Source organism: Echinops telfairi, unplaced genomic scaffold, assembly GCF_000313985.2.
Source record: "Echinops telfairi isolate 266 unplaced genomic scaffold, ASM31398v2 ScPeMD7_22;HRSCAF=79, whole genome shotgun sequence".
Taxonomy (NCBI): domain Eukaryota; kingdom Metazoa; phylum Chordata; class Mammalia; order Afrosoricida; family Tenrecidae; genus Echinops; species Echinops telfairi.
In genome coordinates this window covers 9,761,539-9,773,352 of record NW_022103919.1, presented here as the reverse complement: position 1 = coordinate 9,773,352, position 11,814 = coordinate 9,761,539, and the positions used below count along the sequence as shown (strand labels likewise).

Here is an 11,814-nt window from a genome sequence, read left to right as displayed (position 1 = left end):
TTGGCTTTACCAAGAAGAAGGACTGAACGATATAGAAGAAAGTCAAGCATATGTGAAAAGAGCAAGATGGGGTTCAAGGTGGAGGAGAGCCTTTCCCCGGGGGTGGGGGCTTCTACTTCAGAGTTCACGTCTGGTCTACAGTTGGTCTTTCTCTCAGGGTTTGTTCTTCCCCACTCTTTCTCCACGTCTTCCTGCCTCTCCCTTGCCTGCTCTGCTTGGGGAAGCCCAGGTAGGAGTGGCTTCTAGTGTAGGAGGGGAGAAGAGATGACAGGGGCAAGCAGTGGGCCCAGCAAAGGGTCTCCGTTTGTCCCCAGCTTACCCAATTCACTCTTAAACGTGTGGTCCTGGGGAAGGATGGGGGGCGAGTTCCGGACATTTCCTCCTCCGATGAACCAGTTCACATTGGGATTCCAGTGGTTCACAAAACCGCAGAGATGGTTTTCCTCAAAGTCACATTCTAAAGAAGAGAAATGAAACCATCGTGTGTGGGGGCGCAGTCACACACACCTTGGGGGACCCAAGCTCACGGCCGCAGCCAGTCTCAAGATACTAGGTGGATCATTTTCTCTTTTTCCTTTCTCACTGAAAATGTAGCCTAGGACCCCCATGGATAATGTTGGCCAAAGAAGAAAGATACACGAGACACTGATGCTGATGCAGTCTCTCCATGAAGCTGCCAGTCATGAAAAGGTATATGGGTTTGAGGGATCGAGGTCCCAGTTCATCATTGCCTCTCCACAATGATGTGACTCTTGCACTGGCTAGCCAGGGGTTGCCCTGTGACTCAGAGCCTTGAGACGACACCCCTGCTCCATAGGGCTATTTCCAAGCACGCTTCAGGGCTATGCTTTCAGCTCCAGACATTTTGCCTACGACCCTTCCCTTCACCTGGCAGTCTCTGCCTCGTTCTTTACCTCTTTCTTCTCTCTTGGTGATGGACAAGATTCCCATAGCTGCGATGCTAAAGCTATCCTGACTTTCACACAAGTTAAAATACTTAAAAGAGCCAGGGCAGACCTCTCTTTGGCTCTGAGACCCTCTTGAAACTGGCAAATGGAAAAGACAGAGAGGGTAACGGAATACCCCCACTCTCTGTTTTTGTGGCAAACATTGACATGTTTGCATAGGTAAATTATCCCCAGCCAACAGATGCCCTTAGTGGGAATGAGAACCTCACAAGCCAGTGCCACACGTGACTCCTTAATTCATCAATGATTGTGCTTGCCACCGCCCCTCTGTCCCCTCCAGATCCGCTTGATGCTCTCCTGATGGGCTGACTGATCGGCATGTACGTGGCTGATCCACACACTCTCCTACCTTCTGGCTTCCTGTTGGTTTGACCAATGGAAGGCAGGAGAAGAGTGAGATTGGGATGCTCATTCTGCTAGCTCTTGGCTTGCCAGGTCACCACGGTTGGCTGTGTGTCCTTCCTTGGCAAGAAGCCCTCACCATACAGGTGTTCTTTCCGGATTTTGGCAACTCCTCTTGACTTGTCTCTTCAGATGCAAAGGTCTAAGGTGATAATGAGTCATGTCTCATGCGGCACTAGTCTGGGATCCTGGAGCTATCCCTTGCTGGTTCTCTCCTTTCTCCACACACGTTTGTTGTCTTTTTATTGAACTTTTCTCAAATTCCTCAGACTGACTGTACCCGGTTTCTATTTCCTGCCAGTACCCCGATGGGTAGAGTGATCAATGTGATTTTACTTTAGAAAGCATAGGAAAAAATTTAAGATTGGCATTTTCAAATGTTGCCTTCCTTGGATGCTCTGCTACCCAGTCCCTGACAGTGCCAAAGACTGTCACTAAGGGAAATAAAAGTGGGAATTGACTGAGAACTTTTTATGGGCCCAGCACTAGTCTATGCACATTAGGTGGATTAATTTATTTAACATCCCAAACAGCCCCCTGAGGCAAGTACCTCCTGCATTTGACAAATGTTGCCAAAAAAAGGAATGTAGAGGAGCAAAGAAAATTCCCAGGTGAGCAAAGGGAGGTGAGATCCTGATGGTAATGTTGCCTAACAAGATCCAAGTCTGGTATCCTTTTTGTTTTTTAAGCAATTGAGAAGCTACCAAGTGAACTGAAGAAAAGCCGTGAACTTTTCTTGAGAGTCCAGCAGGTACCCGGCTCCTCAATGACCTTCATATCCTACCTCCTCAACTCTTCCCATTAACCCTGTGAGGTAAGTGAAAGGCTCAGCTAGCAGACGGAGCCCCAGGGGGAGCTTTCATGGGGTGCCCAACCCTGGTCTAGGGGTGCCCCTGGCCACCATGCTGCATCCATGTGGACTGTGGCTCAGGGAGAGACCTAAGGAGAGAAGCAGAGGCCTCAGCTCATGGTATCTTGATCAAAAAGATTGCTTTCTCGCTCAGTGGGCTTTGCCTTGCCTCGAAGATGTCACTGGAAGTCACCACCAGGGGGCGAGACCCTAGCCTCCTGGGAGCTGGTCAAGGCTCTCTTTGGATCCTGATCATCTCCTTTTGTTTTGGAACATTTTATTGTGGTTTTACTGAACATTGGCTTATTGAAGTGAACGTTCACAGCGTTCTGAACCGACTAGTCTCTCTTCTCACCCCCTGCATAGCCCCCAGTGCACAGCCACTCAGCCCTCAAGTACCGTGAGTGCTGAAAAACTCTCAAACCGACTTCCTCTTTCCTATTCCACTGCCAACTCCCAGTTTCAGACTCTCCTTCTGCCTCAGCTGTCTGAGGTCACGGCAGCTTCCTCTGAGTTTCCTGCCTCTCGCGTGTCTTCTGTTTCCTAACTCATGTCCTCATAGCGACGAGACTCATCTTCCGTACAGGAGACTGGGCTTAACCCCTGCCGAGTGCCTGCTAGTGCCTTCCAAACGTGTAAGCCACTAACTCTAAGCTCCACTGCCTGGATCCAGAATCTCCCCATTAAACCCCCCTAGCAAACCTAGACTCACTTCAAATACTCCAGGAGACCTCTGGCCTTTGCCACAACATGCCTCATCCTTTCTCCCCACAGAGAACTCTTTCCTTTCGGCCCTGTCCCTCCACGCAACTAAATTTTACACTCCAGCTACCATGCGTCTCTTTAGCTAAGTCCTCTCCAGTTTTCTATTATCTTTCTCTGCACCCATGGCTTGCTCTCCTCTAGAGCATTTGCCATGTAGAGGAAGCACTTCAGAGACTAGGGGTGGGGTGGGGCAAGCGCAGGATAGGGCTGCACCTTCTCTGTGCATGATCTCAGGCCCGGGGCACAGAGACACCCACCACCAACTGCTCAAATGGCATCTAAGTGACCAGTGACAGAGACAGGGGCAATGATAGAGAAAGGAAGTACAACAAGGAAAGAGACAAATGTGACAAAGCGCTGAGTCTGCAGCACACTGGGGATTCTTGCATTAGGACTCGGTGAGGTGAAGGCAGCTCGACCTTGTCTTCTGAAGTCAGTCTGTCCAGGCCAACTCTAACGAGCCCTCTGATGCTAACTACAGAGAACTGGCACGCGACGTTCAAGGGAACCTAACAAAGAATGCAAACTGCCGTGCGTTATGCGGTGCATTCCCTCCAATGCATTCTGATGCAATGAAAATGAAACCCACTTACCAATACAGTAGCCGGTGGTCATCTTGATTTCAAAGACTGCGATGCTGGCTTTGTTGCCCTGGCCTAGGACACCTTCTATTAAAATCTGCATGACATGTTGGGGAGAAAAGGACAGGGGGTGAATTAGACCTCAGGACCCTGTTGTTTCCTGGGTCCATCATTTTTATTACTAGTCAGGAGCCACACAGCAAGTCAGGGCCAAACATGATGGTCAGTCCCAGATAGTTACTATCAGAGACCAATGTCACTACAGACATATTGAAAGTCCTACGGACTTCCAAGAGAGCAAACAGGTCTGTCTTAGAAACAGTACAGCCTGTATGCTCCTTAGAAGCAAGGCTGGCAAGCCTTGGTCTCATGTACTTTGGACATGCTATCAGGAGAGACCAGTCCCCGGAGAAAGACATCGTGCTTGGTCAAGTGCAAGGGCAGTGCCAAAGAGGAAGACCCCCAGTGAGATGGACTGACAGCAGCTGCACATAACAAACCATGTTAAGGATGGTGCAGGACAGAGAAGTGTTTCCTTCTGTCGTACAGAGAGTTGCTAAGAGTTGGAACCAATTCATAGGCATCTAGCAAGAAAAGGATGCGGAGACCTCTGAGGTAAGCAATATGGACATTAAAAGCTCAGAGGAAACGGGTTTCGACTGTTTGCAACTGATATCCCAAGCACACCGTCTCTAGTTCCCGTGGTCACGCTGTTCAGCTGTAACAAGGGAAGAGAGTGCGCGCTCCTGGGAAAATCCATTCTGGGAATGATTATGAACCGAGAGCAGAGGGCTTTGGAGGAAAAGAATCCTTGGCAGGAGGAGGTGAGAAGCATTATTTGACTTGGTGGTGGAAGAGTGCTACCCAAGACAGTGGAGGCTCATAAATCAATTTCCAGCTTTTATGTTTATGGTCGTTTTGAAAGGGGGGAAAAAGATTCGGTGTTTAGTGTTTCTGAAGAGAATTTCTTTTATGTTGGGTTGTTGCGGTTGAGAATACACATAGCAGAAGATACACCCGTTCATCAGCTTCTCCATGTTCACCTCCGTGGCTGTGACTGCTTTCTTCCAGTCGCACCCTCCTTTTCTAATGGTTCCTCTCCCCTGAACCTCACCACTGACCATGGAACTTGCCTATCTAATCCTTCAAGTTGTGGCTTTCAGGAGCATGGAAAGTTTTACACGAGAACACCTGGGCTGTGTAGGGAGCATGGCAATGGGTGTGACTGGTTTCAGATCCGATGAAGAGTTCACGTTCAGTTCTGGTTTTGGTTCACGTTCAGCAGTTTTTCCTTATGTGATTTTAGCTGATAGTTTGCAGCTGTGCTGGTTGATGAAGGATGCCATAGATTGTTGGGCGATCTTTGTGAAATAGAGGAAACTCGGCTCCCCTCCAGGGTGCCTTCCTCAATCCATGCAGGGACATCCAGCAGGCAGAGGACATAGTATTGTATTTCATAACTTTTGAAGAAAAAGAGGGATGAGATAGAGAACTGAAAGGGAATTAGGCACGAGGAGAATTTTCATGTCGGCTCTGTGTATCCCCAATGACATATTCCCACAGAAAATATACCCTGCCTCACAGCCAACAGATCTCAGCCGCCTTCACCACTCAAGGCACATCCTCACATCATCCAGGTTTGTCCTGTGGTCTCCACTTTCCATGCCCAACACTTCGGTAGGAACAATTTCCACATCGAAAAGGAGTCAGAACATGTCCTTGAAGTCTTCATGGTTTTTCAAAACCATCTCATCTTTCATTACATTTAATTTTTTATTTAAAAACTGTAGCCAGCAAACCATTTGGAAGATCACATAAACACATACCACACACAGGAAGAAAGGGTCAGGAGAGAAAGGAATCTTCTCCTTGGTGCCCTTAAGGAAGTCCATTTCCATTGAAGGGTTGGTATAATCCCACTTAGATCCTTAAAGAAGCCTCACTTAGAAGATGAATAAGACGTTCAGGAAGAGGGTCTTTTCAGTACACAGAATACATTCTTAAATTCTCCTATACTGTATCTCCCTCCTGTAAAAAACTGTGTCCTGACACATGTACAAGACATAACTAATTTCAAATGGCTGCAGTTTTCATAAGATCTCAGAATGGCATAAAGCACCCTTACTATACTTATAGCTTCCTCCTAAACTCAACCCACCTTGAATTTCTTGGGATTGTTTTGCAAATCCAGGCTGGCTATGAGCCAGCTCTCCGAAGCTTCCTTAGTGGACCAAAGCAAGTGGTCAAAGCTCTTCTCTTCAAATCGCACATAGAGGTTCAACCTGCTGGGATCTGCTCGAGAGTCTGCAGATGTGGTTATCTGGTAGATCAAGCGAAGACAGCTCCATTCCTCGGCCTGTAAATCGGAGCTCAGCAGCACGGCCTTCTCTTCTTGCTTGGCAAATGAGGTGTCTATATAAATGTAGTGGCCTGGAGAGAGAAGGACACATAGAGAAGCGATCAATCTCATGTATGCAACTCAGAACAAGAAGCAACAGTCGTTCGGAAACCCTGAAGGCAGAGAGACCTCGGTTGCATTTTGAATGTTGTCTTAACACTGTGTCTCTCTCTTCTTGGGATAAGTTAAAGCTCTGGCCACCCTGAAGTTGTTTTTCCACATGACAACCACGGTAGGAATGGAGTCGTGTTGCCTTCTTAGAGAGTGGCACAAGGAATCCATCTTGCTCTAATCGCCACCCTGCCTATTAACTCCTGCCAAGACATCCAGTGTCCATTGCCTCTGGTTATTTTACACCCAGCCCACTTATCATACTGGACCCATTTCCCTGGGTCCATACCTGGGCACTTGATAAGCGGGCCCGAATCTGGGGGAGCTGCATGAGTATGTGAAATACCCCAAACTGGAGTCAGAATAACTTAAGAAGACCCAATCTTCTCCTTGCAAAATGCCTCTCACACTGTAGGATGCAATCTGCATTTAAGTTGCATTATTAGAGGCTGGACTTTGGTCCTAAAAGGGAAAAGTTCCTTGTAAACTAATTGTTCAGGAACAGTAAACCTCCCCATCCGTAGATGCTTCCAAAACCAGCTTAGTATTCTGGTGCTAATTGAGACAGTATATACGGAGCATGTGCACCAGCGAGCTCGGGGACTAAGCCATTATCATCTCCTGCTGCCCCTCTCTCCTGCCTCTCTCCCTGCATTCTGTCGTCTTCTCTCCTTCCACCAATCCTTCTCCTTTTCTCTCAACGGCGATCTTTGTATTATTGATAAGTATTCTGCTGGCCATACCGGGATGTATGTAGAACAGTAGATGAAGGGATACCCCCCCCCCCCTCCCCGCAAATGGGAAAGAAGCTCCTCTGGGTGGAGCTTTTGTAGTACACATTTTTTTTTCTGGCTAGGAGAGCATCAAGCAACTCAAGCAACTTGCTCTGGGTTAGTGCACTCAGTGGTGTCGCCTCAGAAGGTTCTCTCTGGTCACAGTGAATTTCTTCATGAAACCAGTGTCACTCAAACCTCGTGTGTGTGTGTGAGATATGACTGACTTAAAGAGAACCATGTGGAGCTGTGAGACTTTGTTTCCTGCTTGGGGAAAATGCCGCAGAAACTGTTGTGATGTTGAGCACAGCTTACAAGGACAGTGTTGTGGGGAAAACACAAGGGTACAAGTGGTTTTCTCATTTCAAAAAAGGTGAACTGTTGACTGATGACAAACCTCATTATGGATATCCGTCAACTTCCCGAATGTCAACTAGTAGTGCATTTGGTCTTTGTTCCACCAGGTCAGACTGTTAATCACGCTTTCTATTTAGAGGTTCTCAAAGATTGAATAACAGTGTCTGACAACAAAGGTCTGATTTGTGGCAGGCAGGGGACTGGTTTTGCCACCAGGACAGTGTACCTGCTCACAAAGCCATCTCAGTGCACCAGTTTTTGGCAAAAAACAGCGTGCCTCTTTTGCCCCATGCACCTTACTCACCTGACCTTACTCCATGTGACTTCTTTTAGTTTCTGCTAATGCAGAGGGACATGAAAGGATAGCAATCTGAAGATGTAGAAGAGGTGAAGAAAAAAACAAGGGAGGTGCTATCAGCCATTCAAACGTATGAGTTCAAAAACTGTTTCCAAGAATGGATTTTGTAGATTTGACAACTGTATTAAATGTAATGGAGAGTACTTTGAAGGTGACAAGGTTGTTTTGTTAAAAACAAATTAAATACATAGCTTTGAAGAAAATATTCCAGTTTGGGGGTCGGGTACCCCCTTGTATCTGGGGGAGGGGGTTTGAGGTAAGAGCCAAGGACCTTAACTGGGGCTTCGCAAACTCAATTCAGACCATCTGCTTTGGTATGATGACAATGATTTGAGTCTCTAGGGACTCATGGCCTTTCTGATCGGCATTTAACCTCCTGTTCTCCATTGGGTCCTCCTACCTCATCCCTTGACGTGTGGGTCACTCAATGCTCCTCTCTGAGAAAGGCTAGTCTCTAGAACAGCTCTCAAATCTCTTTTGTTCTTGGTACTCCTCAGTCCCTCCTCTGGTGATTCCAGATGCTGACCTTAGCCAGGGCCCTTGCCCCTGTGGTGAGTAGCGAGACCAGCAACCTGTCAGCTGTTGACCATCCTCCACATCAGGACAGTTTTCAAAGTCAAGATCTACTTCCAGCTGGAAGTCTTCTTACATAGCAACCACCCACCGGTGTAAACAGCAACTGGTTTTGGATGACAACACAGAACTCCTCTCACGAAGAAAGCTGGCCCTTGTGGCAATCACCACCCGTGACTGTTATTGCTGTTGGGTGTCAGTGAGTCCATGCAGCACCAACTAAGTGCTGCGTTTGCCCATGCCAGCTTGTGGATCGTGTTAGGGTTTGAAGTACGAAGCGGGGCTTTTGCTACCAACCTTCTTTTGAATAAAAGTGCTGTTTCATTGTGACACGAGAGCACAGTATATGCGTCACCCTAGTGTCCCCACTCTCTGCGACAGCCCCAAAGAAGCTTACCAACTCCAAGCTGGCTGGTAAGGAGGGGGCAGATGGAAAACAAAGAACACGTCAAACCTTTCACGAGGGAGCAGAGACATAGTAGAGTCCCTAGTGATGCACACAGGTCATGGGCTCAGCTGTAAACTGGAAGGTTGGAAGTTCAAGTCCATCCAGCCACACTTAGGGGAAAAACTGCTATTGAAAACCCTATGGGGGACAGTTTGACCCGTCCATTCATGGGATCACTTTGACTTGGAGTAAACTCTGGTGGCACCTGGTACTAGTCCTGGCATGCCAGAACCACGATCTCTATGACCGTAGCATTCTGATATGTTTGTAAACTGGGCCTATGAATCCTCAAACGTCGCTCATCTTTCTCAAGGTTTCCTTGGCTCTTCGGGGCCCACATGCATTCCATGACCGATGGGAACAGGGCCAGGTGAGAAGCCACACGCCCATGTTCTCACAGAGAGGCAGTCATCCCTCTGGAAGCAAGCCTCCCTAGATTATGGCAAACCCTTGGCTACTTTCAAGGGTTTGCAAAGATCGATGTGGACACTTCTCCATCCTTTCGTGAAGGACAGGATTGTGGGAGGGCCTCGCCTTGTCATTCCTGCAGACAGCATTCTCTTCCCTCATGTTTTATAAACAATTGAGAAAATACATAGGGGATCATATTTAGAGATGTAAAAGTCAACATGGGGGAGGAAGCATTAAAGAATTAAAGGGGAAAGAAGTCAACATGGACAGATAAGGAAAAAGAAAAGCACGGCAGAAACCATGGTGTGTGTGTGTGTGTGTGTGTGTGTGTGTGTGTGTGTGTGTGTGTGTTGGGAGATCGATCATGATTCAGCTGGCCAAGGAGCTGGGGGATATTTAGTAGCCACGGCATTGGAGGCGTGCTGGCAGGAGGAGAGAATGAGATCTATTTAAAATATTGAACTTACATATGTGATATTTATTAGACACGATGCATCCTGGTGAGAGGTCACAAAAGGGCCATACACTTTTAAACAGAGTTTTAAAAATGTGGCCAGCAGTCAAATAATTAAACCATGGTGGCAAAAAGGACAGGAGGCGCGATGTGACTTGAGGTCTGAGTTTGTCTCCTTGTCACCCGCAGGCATCCGAAAACAACACACAAAGCTGGTCTGCTCCAGAGAAGGCTGTTATAAAGAACTGAGGCTTAAGGCCAGGCTCAATTTTAGACAGAACTGCCAAGGTAGAGATCTGTGAACGGATGACTTACGAAAGCGATCTAAAGCCAGAGGTAGCACTGGGGCAGTGTGGCCAGGGCGTGGACCACAGGGGTTTCTGCTTCCTCTGGGGCATCCCTGGAATTTCTTGAGCTAATGAATGTGCTGCCCTTAAGTGTAATGATCATATTAGTGTGGGTAAGGAGCCTGCTGGTGCTGTTGGGTGTTGGACTGATAACAAGGTTGGTGGTTCAACCCCACCTGCTGGTCTTTGGGAGAAAGATGAGGTTATTTGCTCTCATAGAGATTAATAGTCCTGGAAACCCTATACAGGGTCACTGTGAGTTGCAATTGACCTGATGGCCGTGGGTGGGGTATGGCAGAGTGGATACATTTAAGATTTGGTAAATCTGACCTTGGTTTAAGTCGTTATCAGCTGATGTTATATCATTATCTGCAAAAGGTAAGTAACAAAAGAACAAATCAACAAGAACCCCAAACACACTGCCAGTCAGTCGATTTCCACTCACGGAGACCCTAGATTGAGTTTCCAAGGTTGTAAATCTTTACAAGAGCAAACAGCCTCATCTTTCATCTGTGGATCAGTTGGTGGATCTAAACAGCCAGCTTTTGGGGTAGAAAATCACTCTTGAGACTCAGAGGAAATATAGAACCTATGGGAAAGGCCCTTACAGTTTTCAACACACACACACACACACACACACTACATTTTCATAAGTACAATAAACAATTAAATGAAAGTTATGTTATGTACCACTCAAACTAAGAAGATGTGTCAGCACCCACCCACAAAAGCAAGCTTGGCTGTGTTGGATGTAGAATGCATTATACACAAAACAATGAACAGCAAACTTTAGGTGAAATGTAAGGAAACCTCAAGGGCCATGTTAACTGTATCCGATCTTCATTGCAGGAGCCCTGGTGGAGTGGTGGCTACATGTTGAGCTGCGAGCTGCAAGATCAGCAGTTCAAGACCGCCTGTCAGATCCTTGAGAGAAAGGTGGGACTTTGTACTCCCGTAAAGAGTGAAGGTCTCTGAAACTCACAGGGGCAGTTCTACCCTACCTGGTAGGCTTGCCGTGACCTGGCATTGGTGGCAGTGCATCTCTTGGAATCTTCTTTCTGGGTGCTGACTTTAAAGTTGATCTCAAATAGGAGATGACTTCCTACCGGCAGGGTGGTTTTGAGAAACGGATGAAATTATGTCGACAGAAACGCTTGGTCAATTGTCATGTGAATTGTTCACTTTTTCTGTTGGGATCATCAGGGGTAGGGCGGGGGCTTTGGTGTTCCAGAAGTGGTGAGATATTTATATGGACAAAATAAATTGCCAACTATATTTCCCAGTATGGGTTCGAGCAGATATTTTGTTCAGGTATCAGAACACAGTCTATTTTCCACTCATTCACCTTACTTGAGCCATTTATGTTAAAAATCTGTACCTTTGTCCACTTGAATGGTTGGCCCCTGCCAGGCTTCCCATCCTCAGCAGTTCTCACCCGCCTGCCTCTTGGTCCTCACCCAGAATTAATCACCATCGAAAGCAGAGCTCAGCATATTTCTGCCTGACATGATTCAAGCTGAAACCTTGTGACCCAGGCCTGATAACGACGGTCTACATCTCTGTTTTGTTTACCATTTAGGACGTTGTGTAGCTAAGACGAAAACACTCTTCTTTTTGACAGCTCCCCCTAAGCCCCCTCCAACCCCTGCCCAGAGCTGAAGTTCAGCCCCGAAACTTGGGCTAGGATTTTCCTGCGAGACACCCTGCCTGCCTCACTGTCTTCTCTCGTGGATCAAGTCTGGCTGAGGGAAGCAGTAGGGCAGAGGAGGTAACCGTGAGGCTGTCGAGCCAGCCAGATGTTGGCACAAGTTCTGGCCACGTCACTTATCAATGACATTATTTCTGGCAATTTACGTATATTCTCTGAGACTCAAGATCTTCACTGGTTAAATCTCACTCCTTGCCACTGAGCGGATGCTGACTCATAGTGACCCTATAGGACAGGGTGGCACTGCCCCTGTGAGTTCCAGGACTGTCACTCTTTAGAAAGCCCCATCTTTCTCCCGAGGAGTGGCTGG

General features: G+C 47.3%; 1 protein-coding gene across 1 annotated transcript in view; it reads right to left on the bottom strand.

The window, feature by feature from the left end:
• MAMDC2 (MAM domain containing 2) overlaps positions 1 to 11,814 on the bottom strand; it is a 207,238-nt gene that overhangs the window by 120,752 nt on the left and 74,672 nt on the right. The window contains exons 3-5 of the mRNA XM_004713825.2: positions 5,725 to 5,996; positions 3,579 to 3,663; positions 320 to 457 (exon numbers count right to left, since the gene is read on the bottom strand). Coding sequence (XP_004713882.1) covers positions 320 to 457; positions 3,579 to 3,663; positions 5,725 to 5,996 — 495 coding nt within the window. The remainder of the gene's footprint in view (positions 1 to 319; positions 458 to 3,578; positions 3,664 to 5,724; positions 5,997 to 11,814) is intronic.